Source organism: Dasypus novemcinctus, chromosome 20 (genome assembly GCF_030445035.2).
Source record: "Dasypus novemcinctus isolate mDasNov1 chromosome 20, mDasNov1.1.hap2, whole genome shotgun sequence".
Lineage (NCBI taxonomy): Eukaryota > Metazoa > Chordata > Mammalia > Cingulata > Dasypodidae > Dasypus > Dasypus novemcinctus.
This window is the reverse complement of record NC_080692.1, coordinates 42,739,244-42,753,896: the sequence shown is the minus strand read 5'-3', so window position 1 is coordinate 42,753,896 and position 14,653 is coordinate 42,739,244. Positions and strand designations below refer to the sequence as shown.

The 14,653-nt window shown below is 37.3% G+C and overlaps 2 protein-coding genes across 7 annotated transcripts in view; one reads left to right on the top strand and one right to left on the bottom strand.

Moving 5' to 3' along the window:
* SLCO1A2 (solute carrier organic anion transporter family member 1A2) overlaps window positions 1–2,802 on the top strand; it is a 142,948-nt gene extending 140,146 nt beyond the window's left edge. For all 5 annotated transcript variants that reach the window (XM_058282869.2, XM_004473233.3, XM_058282868.2 and 2 more), the window contains one exon: window positions 1,921–2,802. In XM_058282869.2, the coding sequence (XP_058138852.1) occupies window positions 1,921–2,140 (220 nt within the window). In that variant the 3' untranslated portion in view covers window positions 2,141–2,802. The remainder of the gene's footprint in view (window positions 1–1,920) is intronic.
* Window positions 2,803–9,752: 6,950 nt separating this feature from the next.
* The window catches only part of LOC101428569 (solute carrier organic anion transporter family member 1B3), a 59,074-nt gene continuing 54,173 nt past the window's right edge, over window positions 9,753–14,653 (bottom strand). For both annotated transcript variants that reach the window (XM_071210210.1, XM_004473230.4), the window contains exon 16: window positions 9,753–11,017. In XM_071210210.1, coding sequence (XP_071066311.1) covers window positions 10,804–11,017 — 214 coding nt within the window. In that variant the 3' untranslated portion in view covers window positions 9,753–10,803. The remainder of the gene's footprint in view (window positions 11,018–14,653) is intronic.

Below are 14,653 nucleotides of genomic sequence, written 5' to 3'. Positions count from 1 at the left end.
CATCTTATACCCATTAGACAGGTGACTATTAAAAAAAACAGAGGACAGGGAAGTGGACTTGGCCCAGTGGTTAGGGCATCTGTCTACCACATGGGAGGTCTGCAGTTCAAACCCTGGGCCTCCTTGACCCTTGTGGAGCTGGCCCATGTGCAGTACATATGTGCACAAGGAGTGCCATGCCACTCCGGGGTGTCCCCCGCGTAGGGGAGCCCCACGTGCAAGGAGTGCACCCCGTAAAGAGAGCTTCCCAGCGTGAAAGAAAGTGCAGCCTGCCCAGGAATGGTGCCGCACACACGGGAGAGCTGACACAACAAGATGACGCAACAAAAAGAAACACAGATTCCCATGCCGCTGACAACAACAAAAGCAGACAAAGAAGAACATGTAGCAAATGGACACAGAGAACAGACAACTGGGGGAGGTGGGGGGAAGGGGAGAGAAATAAATAAAATGAATCTTTAAAAAAAAAGAAACAAAAAACAAAAAACAAAAAAACACAGAGGACTACAAGTGTTGGAAAGGATGTGGAGAAATAGGAACCCTCATCTACTGCTGGTGCGAAGGCAGAATGGTGCAGCCATTGTGGAGGACAGTTTGACAGTCTCTTAGGAAGCTACCTATAGAACTGCCATAGGATCCAGTAATCCCACTGCTGGGAATATATCCAGAAGAACTGAAAACAGGGACCCGAACAGATATATGCACATTAGTGTTCATAGAGGCATTATTCACCATTGCCAAAAGTTGGAAGCAACCCAAGTGTCCATCAACAGATGAATGGATAAGCAAATTGTGGTACATACATACAATGGAATATTACTCAGGTGTAAGAAGAAATGCAGTATTGACACATAGGATAACATGGATGAGTCTGGAAGACCTGATGTTGAGTGAAGTAAGCAAGGCACTGAAGGACAAATACTACATGACCCCACTGATATGAATTAAGCAAATTGAGTAGACTCACAGAGCTAGAGTCTGGAAGATACGTTTACAGAAGACAGAAAGGGAGTAGAGAGCGGTGATAGGGTGTAGTTGTGCAGTGGATGGGCATGACAGTGGTGGAGTGATGCTATCGGGTTTGGTGGTGCTGGTCTGTGGGGGGCAGTTGATTTGGCTATCCATGGAACTGGGTGAAAAGTCAGAGGAAGGAGCAGGTGAACTCTGAGTCTGTGGTTAAAACTACAATATTGGGAATGTTCTTTTGGCAAATATGTCAAGAGAAGATTACTGGGGTAGGGTGCTGGATGTTTGTGGGGGGTGCATACAGGTCAGGGTGTACCTGGGGCAGGCTTCTATGGAGTATGTAAATGTTCATCTTGTTATAGTATATTAAAATTTGTTTTTATGTCCTCATGTCCTCTTCTCCTCTTTGCCTTCAGCATAGACTTGATTCCCTTAAACCAGAGACCTGTTGGGGTCTGAACCCCCCAAAATTGGTCACCAGGATGTTAGACAATCTGGACTTTCCAGTGATGCCAAGGAGAAGACATCCCTCCAAAGAGTAGCAATCCTTTTTTAGATGTGGGTCTTCAAACTAAGAATTCTGCCGTTTTCATTTCATTTTCTGAAAGTCAGGGTCAGCTCGTGAAAAGTTGTTAAACAACATGCTAAAGGTGAAATGTCTACCTTTACTCTAAAGTTTTCCTGTTCTAGGCATCAAATGAAGACTTCCTTGGGTTTTATACTGGCTTTCAGATTTTGGTAGTCCATGGAAGCAGAGAGTTTGAAAGTTGTTGTGTACTGTTAACAATTGTCTGCCCATGTCTTGCCTGAAATACCATGACTGTTTATGAAAAGTATCTTTAATAAATCTGGATATAGTTTGTCTTGGGGGAAAAAAAGGAGATAAACAGTTAATTTGTACTCACCACACTGTTTATGTAAGATTTAATATGTTCTAACTTTTTTAAAAAACAGATACATCTACCTTGGATTGCCAGCGGCCCAAAGAGCAGTAAGCTATATTCCAGCTTTAGGGATCCTATTTCTTTTGAGGAATCGTCATCTGCCTGGTGAAAACGACTCTCCGGGAACTGTGCTTACAGAGACAAAGACTATGGGGAAGGAAAATGAGTGCAAAGATATGCACCAAAATTCCAAAGTTTTGAATGATGATGAATTGAAAACTAAACTGTAATTCCCTATTATATCATGTTTCCCAGAGTTAAAGAATGCACTGTACAACTTAGTTGTTTCTAAATTCAGTAGTTACATTATATGGAGGTACAGTAGGGTGACAGTTTCTTGTCTTTAAGAACCTCAGAAGAAAACATTCACTCAAGGTAAAAGTTCATCTATGGACTTAAGGGTTTCTGCCAGAGCACATTTGTAAGCACCTTCGAAACAGGATATTAGAACCAGCATCATTTTTATGCTAAAAAAGCAATTTCTTCCTTAACTCATGCATCTCTTTTTTCTACGTCCTTTTCCCCACATCTTCTCCAAATGGTTCTAAAAATGACCTGTTATGAAAATTAATTCCATTGAATTTCTGCTTTGTTACTACTGGGGTTATTCAAAGGCTGAAATTCTCATCCTGCTTATGAGAAAATTTAAATATTTTATTTAAGTTTATCATTTTTATGTGAAAGAAGACTACAACATCTTATTCTATTTAGGAATTTTTCTTTAAGTCTTGGTATTCATTCCAGGCATGACTGTTTTAAAATGGATTAGTCATTAATATGCTATCTCTTGCTTTCAGTTCTTTCTCCACTTTATTACTCATATTATATATTTGCTCATTTTTGTTCAGAGTACTGACAAATTTAAACAGCTTATTAAAAATCATGTAGCAAAGATTGTTGGAATTTTTTTTTTCAGGGATTGCAACCCTGGTAACTAAACTCTCCTTTAAAACAAATCACTGAGTCCAAAGGTAAAAGGATAATATTAGTATAAAACAAAAGGCTGTTTTCTTGTAGTTTCAGATATTTGTCAAAGGTACCTTTCTCCAGATTCACGAGGCCTCCTCAGACCAAGGTTTATGCCACCCATGTCCTAAGTTGCAAAACAATCACTTATTTTCCATAAATCTTAGAGAATGAAGCTTTAAAAAAATGCAGCTTCTGCTAGGAAACTGAGGTTAATGAAACTCAAGACACACATATAAAATTAGATTTGCTTTCATTACTATTTTTTGATTCATGAATACAAAGAATGGAAGGATTTTAGTGGTGCAAGCAATCTTACTGGTAGTAGGGCTTCAGGTTCAAGAGAGTAGACCAAAAAGACCTCTACTACTGTCTGTAGTCCCTCCTTTTTCTCCATCACATGGAAATGACAATGTGCAAAATGATATGACTCTCTAAGGCTAAGGAACATGTAGAATAGGTGGCAGGAAAAGGGGCTGTCAACATGTTCTGGTTATTTACGGGTAAGGTAAAGGGGATGAGAGTGCCTCTGGAATCACAGTGGTGGAAGGTGTGATCCAGAGTGTGCTCTGAATGTACCTGAATGCAGGTGGGAGCCTCTGATTGCAGGTTCAAAATGTAGGAGTTGGTAGCTGGATGGAAAACAGGCCAGTTAACTGAAGGATGGTCTATGGGTATTTTACAGGCCAACGAAATTTCCTGACCAATTTCATGTATCATACAAGAAGAAGAAATCGAAATGAGAAGACTAAGTAGGACAGGTTTTGGGGAAAAGATTTAAGAGTTAAGTTTTGGACTCATGGAGTTTGAGACCTTTATCTCTGGGTGAATTCAAATAACTAAGATTAAAGTCAGAGGTAGTGTTGAAATGTGAGATCTTTGGGAAGGAGGTAGTATGACTGCACTAACGAGGTATAGTGTGTGTTACTGTCTGATGATGTGAAATTTGGAGCTGCTTTTTGGGGGAGGATGTGGGTAGAATGGTCTGGGAGCTAAATGAAGACCCAGGGCTTACCCACATTCACACTGAATTGTTCAGAGTTGTGAGAAGTAGGCAGCTGCCACGTGAAAAATTTCCAGGGAAAGCAGTGTCCTCCAGAGAAATCCAGACTTCAATTAGGGTCTGTAGCAGTTTGATATTATTGATGAATTACAAAAAGAAATATTGGATTATGTTTGTAAACTAGTCTTTTCCTCTGGCAATTAGATTATATTGTATTCAGAGGTTTATTTGGGCCAGGAGGGCATTGAGTTCCTGCCCCTTGGTGGGTGGGGACTCACAGATAAAAGGCATGGCAAAGGACAAGTTGGAGGGTTTTTAATGTTGGAGTTTTGATGTTGGAGTTTGATGCTGAAGTCTTAAGCTGGAGTCCCAGGAAGTAAGCTCACAAAGGAAAGAGAAATAAGCCTAGGGAAGAGAGGAACCCTGAGCCTGGAAAAAAGCAAGCCCTGGGAAGAGAGCAACCCTGAGCCCAGATAGAAGCAAGACCTGGGAAGAGAGGAACCCGGGAAGCCTGAACCCTATCAGATGTAGGCAGCCATCTTGCTCCAACATATGGAAATAGACTTTGGTGAGGAAAGTAACTTCTGCTTTATGGCCTGGTATGTGTAAACTCCTACCCCAAATAAAAGCCAGCAGGCTTCTGGTCTTTTGCACCAGCACCCCTTTGGCTGACTAATACAGGGTGGAATGGTGAAGGGAGTGTTCATTTGGGAGTGTGACGATATGGACCGTTTTGGTGTTGAAGAACTGTGTGTTCCAGAGAACAAAGTGGACACGTTTCAAGAGTTTAAGGAGTCTGAGAACAAAATAGTGAATAGGAGGTGTGTGGAAATTAGAAGGGGAATGGGGTATAACCTAGAATTCTGGGTGTTTGTTTTTTTTTATGATTATAAATAGGATCAAAGGACATAGATTAGTGCTCACAGACAGTGTTGGTGAGATTGTGGGTATGAAAATTGGGAGAGATGGCTACTGGGGCTCCCTTGTGATCCCTTGTCATGGAGACAAACTGGAGGAGCTAAGGATCCTTCTTGACCCCTACTGATGAGTTTAAGATGATTGGAGGTAGCATACCCTTACTCTGTGCACCATTCACCCACCAGAACTCCCTAAATAGAGCGTAATAGGCCCAAGAAATGGTTTTGGACTCAGTGTCTTGGGTTTGCACTTTCATGGGGAAGATGGGAATTTATTCTGAGGGCCTATGCCCTCTATTGACACTTACTGCTTTGGGAAAGCAGGTCAGAGAAAGTGGGACTTGGAGTGCTCTGGGATCCTTCATCTGTGTGTTGTTGGAGTCTAGGAGGTCTGGAGAGATAAGTTCTTATTCTGAGCCCTTGTACTCCCCTGACAGGGTAGAGGTAAAGGAATAGTGGAGAAGAGAAATGGGAGAACAGGTAGCAGGAAGCCCAAGTTCACTAATTTTCATATTTAATATAGTGATAGTGGGGAGTCTGAAGCTAATGGAATTCGGTATAATGGTTTAAGATATTTATAAATCTAAATGCAACCAATATTTACAGAAACTTAAAAGAACTTAAAATTAACTGTAAAAACTGGGAAAAGATATAAAAGAGAGGGATTAAACATTCTTCATATTTTATAGGATGGAGTTACGTATATTTTAAATTGATAAATTAAGGTATAACAGTGTTGAAGATTTGGACCCGAAGGGTATTGGGAATGAAAGAATGAGAAAAGGGGGAAGGGAAGAAAGAGCAAGAATGAGCAAGAGAGCTGGGATCAGGGGGTCTGCGAGTAATAACTCCTCAGACAACTTTATTGTTTACAAGGGGCTCTCTATATACCACAGTCTCTATATACCACAGCTTGTGACAACAAGTAGGAACACGTAGCGTATGTGACAACAAGCAGGAACACGTAACCTACGTGACATCAAGCAACATGCAGTTAACTATCCGCATTATCCATAGTCTAAAGAATTTTAAAAAAATCTTATCTCAAGGTACAAAGTCTAAGTGTTCTATTCACTACAAAAAGTATGTGCTCATCTTTTTCTTTCAGCCTTTAACAGCTTCATCCCATTTGCAGGGAACTCTTAATTACCGCATTCCTTAGGTTGCAAGTGCAGCCACGGAGTCAGCATTAGCATGGAGACAGCATGTCTCTCCTTGTGAGGCCACTGTGCCTCAGTTTCCAACATAATAGTATAAAATATTATTTATCATTGCAGAGGCCACTACTAGAAGAACTAGAAATAGAACTGCTTAAAGTAGTTGCCTCTGGGGCACTGGACTAGTCATGAAGGGAGACAAAGAATACTACTTTCATTTTTCATTTTACTTCCCTTTGCATGCTTTAGTTTTTTTTGTCACATGCATGTAAGACATGATTGAAAACATAATAGTCCACTAAGAAGAACACACAAGTAAAAACAACAGCAATAATAAAATAAATAAAATAACAGGTTTTAAAGAGGGGGAAGACGTGATTGTCTAGCCTATAAGAGTGTTGAGGGTCTCTAACAAGTGTTTATTGAACATTTGTCATTAAATTTCTATATGTGGTTCTACAAGGTATGTGTATTGGTACGTGAGGAGATGGTAACTAAATGTATTCGTTCCCACAGGATGCTATAACAAAGGACCACGCATAGAGTGGCCTGAAACAACAGAAATGAATTCCCTCACAGTTCTAGGGGCTAGAAGTCTCAAATCAAGACGTCAGCAGGGCCGTGCTCCCTCTAAAGGCTCTAGGGAGGAAGCCTGCCTTGTCTTCTGGTGGTTGCCAGCAATTCTTGGTGCTTTTTGGCCTGTAAATGTGTGTCTCTAATCTGCCTCCTCCTCGCCATGGACTTATCCTCTACGTGTCTCTGTCTGTCTTCACGTGATCCTTCTTCTAAGGAGAGCAGTCATGGGATTCAGTATACCATTCTAGTATAACCTCCTCTAACTCTTTACATCTGCAAAGGTGGACATGAATTTTAGGGGGCTGCTATTCAATCCAGTGCACTAAATAAATTGTAGACCATAGAATTCAAGATGGTGTCGTTTCAGTAGAGAGAATAAATATACACAGAAAACAATTACAGAACAACAAATAAAAGCACAAATTTGGACACTATGCAAATGTGGTGAGTCACTAAGTAATCAGAATTTTTCGTATAAGCTTCCAATCCAGGTCTTGATGGGAAATGATGACTACAGATTAATGGAAAGAAAGGAAAAAAACCTCACTCTTGTTTGAGAGAACAATACAAGCGAATACAAGCACGTCGCTGATGTTTTCTACAGTGAGAGCTGTTACTTAACCAGTGAAGTATGGGCAGTGGCCTGCTGAATGGGAAAGGATTTCCTTCGCAAATAAGGCAAAGCTTTCTGAGAAGACATTTTGGTCTTTTTCCTTCCTTCCAGGGCTGTGGATGTTAGGCTTAAAGGAGCAGTAGCCATTTTGCCACCAAGAGGCAACAAACTTAGAGATGAAAGCCAACACATGGAAGGTAGCCAAGAAGGAAAGCAGCTAGAGCCCGGGTCTGAGGCATCTGCACCAGTAGGCACAGGGCTAGATTTTGAAAATAAAATTTGAGCAGAGGACCCTTTAAGAAAAAAAAAATTTTAACTATGAATACAAAATGAGTTTGCAAAGTGAATATTTAGAATAAGAAAACAAATCACAATAAATTCCATATGATAAGATTCAGGACATAATCTTGTTTTAAAAAAATACAGCAAATATAGTTAAATGGGAAATATTAAAACATCCCCCCTGATGTCAGGATTGAAAAGATAATGTCTCCTATCACTGTTTTTAGTCAACATATGGATAGCCTAGCCAGGGAATAGGGGAAAAAAGCATTAACATTTGTAAGGAGAAAAAAGGAAAATTGAAACTGTCAGCAACATGTTGTATACATAGGAAATCTAAAAGTTTCTACAGATAAACTATCAAAATGAGTAAGTAAATTTAGCAGGTGCACTGGCCGCAAAGGAAATAGGCAAAATCAAATGTAGTTTTTCATATACCAGTAACAATTAAAAAATGATGTTAGCAAAGTATGCCATTTAATTTAGCATCAAAAAACAGTGAGCTTCTAGGGGTAAATCTCATAACAGGTGTTGAAGACCTCTCTCTACCTCTCAAATCACAGAACATTATTCAGAGAAATTAAAGACCTATATCATGTCATTGACTGACAGATTTAATATCAGAAGAATGTCAGTTATCCCCAGTTTATCTGTAGGTGCAGTTAAATCTCAAACAAAATCCTCTTACTTTTGAAATGTGGAAATCAACAAGATTATTTTGAATTTGAATTTCAAAAAAACCTTAAATCAACGGAAACGCTCACTTTTATGCTCTCATAACCTTAATGTAGTTAATTTTGCATGTTTTCAGTTCTTATTTATAAAATCTGTATTTTATATGATTCATTTTTGGAGTTCATCTATTTATTCACTCATTCATTCATTCATTCACAAATAATTTTAAAAGCACCTGCTCTGTGTCAGGCACCAAACTAAATGCTGGAAAGAAAACAGGTGGGTAAAAATTCTTACCTTTCTGGAGTCTCTTGCAAATAGTGGGAGGCTGATAGTTATCAAATAATCATAATACAGAAAATTACAATTTTGATGTCATGTTGCTATGAATATAATTGGAAGATTTGAACCAGCAAAGAAGTAAGAGAAGTTGAAGGAATGGCAATTGAGTTTAGATCTGGATACTGAGCAGGAGTTAATTACATGGTGAAAAGAAGCTTTCACAAGGATGAAGCATCACATGTGGGCCGCACTGCACGAAAAGGGTTGGGAGTGTGAAGACATAGTGAGAATAAACTGATATTTCAGGTTATATACTCAAATCTGTTTTCATCAAAGGAAAACATTCTTCCTTAAAGTCTTTGATGCTGCTTTTTCAGTTTTGATTTGTCAAAAATATTACATTTCCTGGGTTAGTGGCTTACATCATCTACCTTCTTTTATTATTTGCCTCCTTGTCTTTTTCGCCTGTATTTTCAGAGATTTTCAAATGTAACTTTTTTGTCACTGATTTGATTTTTTTGACCATTGTCTTCTTTTAATCTTACAGTTTTGTATTATTTTGCTCCCTTGCAAACCTTCCTCTTGTTATTCATCTATCTTTGAATTTATCCTCATTTCCCCCCTCCCAGGATTTATATTCCTGTTTAATAAATGCCACTGGACTAAGTATTAGCATTTATTCTGGGTTTTTGGATTCTGCTGTATTTCAAATAATCTGAGATACATTTTTAATGTTCCTTTTTCTTTCATTGCACATATCATATTTATAAACATAAATTTACAAAAAGAAATTTGTATTTATAAATGTTAACTTACAACATTTTATAATGTTATAACATTTTATAATTTAATTTTAAGTTCGTTGTCCTTCTTTAGTGTGTAAGAGCCATTTTTAAAATTCTTACCATTATATTTCACATTTCCTGACGTTGGCTGGCACTCAATAAGTAACTGTTGAATAAATAAATCTTCAGGGTGTTGAATTTCTTTTCTTTGCAGTGTTTAAAAATTAGCTCCATAATTTTTTCTTTTTCTCTACTTTTTAATGACATAAGATCCCATTAGACTTATGTATTAATTATGTATTAATACCAACCTAGCATGTGGGTAGTTTTGATAAATTTTTACTTGCATGATTGGCAAATTTTTTCTTACATCTGTGGCTTGAGATAGGTAACTATGTATAACTTCCAGGCCATTCCAGGCACGCATTCATGTTCTGTGAATTTGCTGCCCTCGGGTATACCTTCTATTATGCTGTGGCTTGGTTTTCTGTATCACTGTTGCAAGGACTCTTTGCATCATATATGGATTTTTTAAAAAGGGAACGTCCAGCCTCCATAATGGATGTATTGAATCAGAAGCTCTGGATTCTGGTCTATGACTGAATTTATTTTAAAAAGTTTCACAGGTGATTCTAATGCCAATAAATGAAAGGAAATGAAATAAAATAAAATCTGCTTTTAACCAATTGAGAATCTCCAGAATTGGCAAAAGAGCTGCTGCCACTAGCAAATGCAATATTCAACTATTTCTTCTCATTCATACTAATTCTTATCCTACTATATTGAGAGAATTGGTAGCAGGGAGAGTGGAGAGCTGAAGGACATCTGTTTGTGCACCAAAAATGAAATAACTACAAAAATCTCAAAACAGAGTGGCAGTTGAGAAATTTTCCGGCGTAGATTCTACTCCTAAAGAGCAGGCAGATGGAATGAAGGCAAATCTTTTAAATGGACGTTGTTTTCTTAAATCAAAGTCTGTGTTTTCTGAATCCATCTCCATGGTCCCAATAGAAACCACATATTCTATAATATATTGTCTGGAAAGATAAGTTCACAAATTTTCAACTCTATTTCTTCACCAGTATTTCAATGCGAGGTTAGAAGAAGATGCATCAGACATTACTAGCCTAACACAATTTTAAATGATATATTAATAATATCTGTAAAATATATGATTTAATACACAGATGACAGAAGTCATGATAGCATAATCCTCCATCTAGCTAGACTTCAGACTTGAGCCATGTGGTCCAAACTCAATAATAAAAAAAAAAAAAGACATTCAATTTTTCTTCTTATTTAAGCTATTGTTTTCTCCTTTTTTCACCTCTCCCCAATTTCTATGCACTGGTTTTACTGAATTACAATTATCTGGGCAAGTACTTTTTCTGCTATTATTTACTAACCATTCCTTTCACTTTAAATTTGGAATTATTGTCTATTCTGATCTTAGTTACAAGTATTTAGCCGTACCAAAACAATGAGGCTCTCCATTCCTTTTCATTTACAGTTTGTTTCATCATACATTTATAAGCTTATTTACTATATCAGCATAAGTAAAAGCGTGAAAAATAACATCCTATTGAACCAGCTCAGCGTTGGTTGGGAATACACCAGCCGAAGAGTTTTTTTCTTCCTTAAGTACAAAATGTGCTGTTGGTTCCAGGAGAAGGTATAAAGTCTCTATTATTGTTTAAGGGTTCTAAGGTTGTTTCATCCAGGACTTTCCCTCCATTTTCTGATGCATTTGTATCTTTTCCTTGATATTTTTTCTTCATGAGAGAAATGAATACAGCAAATAAAATAAGAGATGGGGCTCTTAAAACCGTTGATAAGCCGAAGAAAGAATATCTGTGAAAAGAGAGAAAAGAAGGGTAGATTTTCATTATAAATTGTGTCGAACAATTTTCAACGTTGTCCTCTAGTATAACAGAAGACATTAAAACAAAAAAATAATGTTTGAAATTATACATAAAAATATGAAAGCAGAAATTAAAGTGATTCTTTTCCTTGGGGCATGTGGCAGATTGAATTACGACCCCCAGTTAGCACCCCATGTTCTTAATCTTAATCTGCCCTCCTGGGGGAGGGAGCCCATTGTAATTAGGACTTCTGGAAGATGTTCATTTTGGGTAAGATGTGGCCTAATTGAATAGAGGTGGGTCTCATTGCTGGAGGTGTAATAATGAGAAAGCTAGAGGTCAGCAGGCATCAGGAGAGCCTGGAGAATGGAGAACGCTTTGCCAGGTAACTGAAGCGGAGAAGTCATGCAAGCCGAGAGGCCCAGGCCTTCAGCAAGATGGCACTAGAGGTGTGGTCTTGCAGTGCCTTGATGTTGGACGTGGAGCCTCCGAAACCGTGAGTTAATAAACGTTTGTTGTTTAAGCCAATCATTCCTACAGTATTTGTCCCAACAACCTAGCACAGTAAAACAGGACAAAGGAAGTTTCTGAGTTTTTAGTAAAGGAGGCTAAAGGGGGTTAATGATTTAACCCAAGTGCTCTCCATAAAGTAAGGGTATGTTATGAATGTTTAGCTTTCTCAAAGACAGATGAGCTCACCTGTAATGGGAACAGACGACTGTGAAATAATCTAACTGAATCAACTTTAATTGAACCAGAAGCCACAATTTAACTTTTGGGCTAAATGTAATCCACTGGGTCATGCTGTTTGGAAGTTTCTTTGTTTTGTTTTTTTTTTATAGCGTGTGCTTCCTTTTATTAGAAGCATTAAAATAGCACAAGGAAACATATTAAGAGAAAGAATTGTTGTATCTGATAGATACTTGAACAGGTTGACTTTAAATATTTCATCAAAATCTGGAAAGCTATCATTCTATGACCATATTTGAATCTATACCAAAATATGTGCCTAGGACAGTACAATATGCTTTATCAATATTTTTATGATTATTAATTTGTTACTTTTTATCAAGTAATACATGCAAATTATTACATGCACATGGTAAAAAAATTAAGCAATAAAAAATATTATGCAAAAACAAATGTATGTTTCTTATCCTCATTCCTATCTCCTAGATGTAGCTGGTTTTAACCATTGCTATTTTTAGTTGGAAAGTTCCCCAAATCTGAATATTCTTGTGCCTCTGTTCTTTTCTTCCTTTATTTAATAAACTATAATTTATTGTTTTCCTGCCTTTAGCAAGCACTACTTTTGTCACAGTCTCTCCAAATCAAAGTCCAGACACCTCCTGCTTTGTAGGTTCCCAAAACAGCCTGCTCTGGTTTCTGACACCACTCAGCCTGCCCTTTGCGGGGGAGATTACGAGGGTGTTTACTCACTTAGACGCCATCTTGCCCCGCCTTCTGGAAGTTTCTAATAGTAATAACATAAAATCAACCAGCACTTACACAATCTATTCCTGCAATTCTCAATATTGGCGGCACATAGAATCACCTGCTATTTTAAAACTCTCAGGGCCAGATCACACCTTAGACCAATTAAATCAATTTCTGAAGGTGGGACACAGAAGTTAGTAAATTTTAACCACCCCCCCCCCCCAAGTGATTACAATGTGCAGCAAAGACTGATAACCAAGATATGGTAGATTAGAAAGAGCTGGCCTGTGCCATCCTTAACTACATATTGCTAAGCTTTATGCAAAAAATACTTTGAATGATTTTTGGTCTGAATTGAAGGTGAATGGAATTCATTATACAATTAGGGGCCATTTAAGCTTAATTTTACTAAAACTGCAACTGAATGTTGTGTTGTAATAAATATGATGAAAGAAACATAAAGAAAGCCTTCACATACATTTGACTCATGCTTGACTTATGTCCAACAGTTATATGCCAGTGTTAAGCTCTTCAAAAATTACCAGTTACCAAGAAAAATGAATATGGATGTCTGATTATATGGAGAGAACTTGAGCCAGCTGGGTTTCATTTAAGATTGAGAGAATAATGAGCATTTTTACTCTCTGGATTAGGAATCATTGATATTATTTGTTTATGTTAGATAAAAAGAAAAGCAATTATCTGGTTACCCCAAAATATTAAAAGCATGAGATGGCCATTTAACATTTTGCTCTATATTCCCTGGTGAATGCACTTTAAAAAAAAAGAAAATTCACCTTGATTTTACCTAAACTTTGACTAGAGGACAAGGGACTAGTATGACCAAAAGTAGTTTTAGGATATCCATTTATACTGAAACTAGAATAAAACATGTCAACATTTTGTGTTAAGACTTGGGCAGGGTGATCAGTGCTTCAGGGAAAATTCTGAAGACCATCTTGCCAGGTACCTTGGAAATGAATGATTTCAATTAGAGATAAAGTCATTAAGGAAAATTTATTAATTTTTTTCTTTGTAATTTATTTCCACACTTTTAATCTTAGAAAATTCTTTCCCAATCTGGAAGAAATTTTCTATAATTTGAATTTTTAAAAAAATTTGAACACTTCTGTGGGGGTAATGAGCACTGCCTCACTAGAAGGATTCAAGAAGGAGGTAGATGCGTATCTGTTGGGGATGTTGGAGAAGAAATATACACAATTAGGTAGAAGAAAATCATTTCAGTAAATTTCATCTAGGCTCTGAACTAAGCGGCTTTCCCCACTTTTACATGAATGATGGCATCCTCCACATGTAGTCTTCCTTCTCTCTTTCGTCATGTGGTAATATGTCTAAAGATGTTTCCATATTAGGAAATAAACAGTTTCTTCCTTTTTAAAAAGACTTCAGAGTATTCATTTGCTTGGGTGTACCACTGTTTAATTGGCCTCTTACTGAAGTACAATCGGGTTGTTTCCAATAGTTTACTATTGCAAACAATGCTGCAATGCACAACGTACAATCTTAAACATGTGTTGTCTTACATATTTGGGAATATATGTAGGGTAAATTCCTAGAAGTTCTATTTCTGGCTCAAAGGTATGTGCTTTTTCCAATACAGTGTGTAATCAGCATTTCTGATGAATGAAAATGGGTGAAAATCATATCTTAGTAGAATTTTAATTTTCAATTCTGTTATTAAAAATTAGTTGAGCATCTCATATTTAGGACATTTGCCATTTGTTAGATCAGTTGCAAATTCTTTCTCCAATTTGTCTTTTGTCTTTTAACTTTCCTTAAGATAAGTCTTGTGATGAGTTTTTTAAAAATTGTCATTTTTTTCTATTATAGTTTTGGGAGTTTGGGTCATATGTAGAAACACTTACTAAATGCTAAATAATTAAAAGAAATTCTACCATGGTTTCTTTGAATAGTTTGTGCTTTCATGCTTTAAACGTATATATTTGATTAGTCTGCAATTATTATTTGCGGTGGGAGGGCATCATTGAAACTAACTTTTTCCCAGATGGCTATCCAGTGGTACTCATATTATTTACAAAATATTTCTCCCTATGAATAGACTTATGACCAGAGCCCCAGCTGACCACTCTGTGTCTTTCTAGAGAAGTCAGAAGCCATTGAAGGTACTTTTTTTAAAAATATAAGCCATTGAAGGTACTTTTTTTTT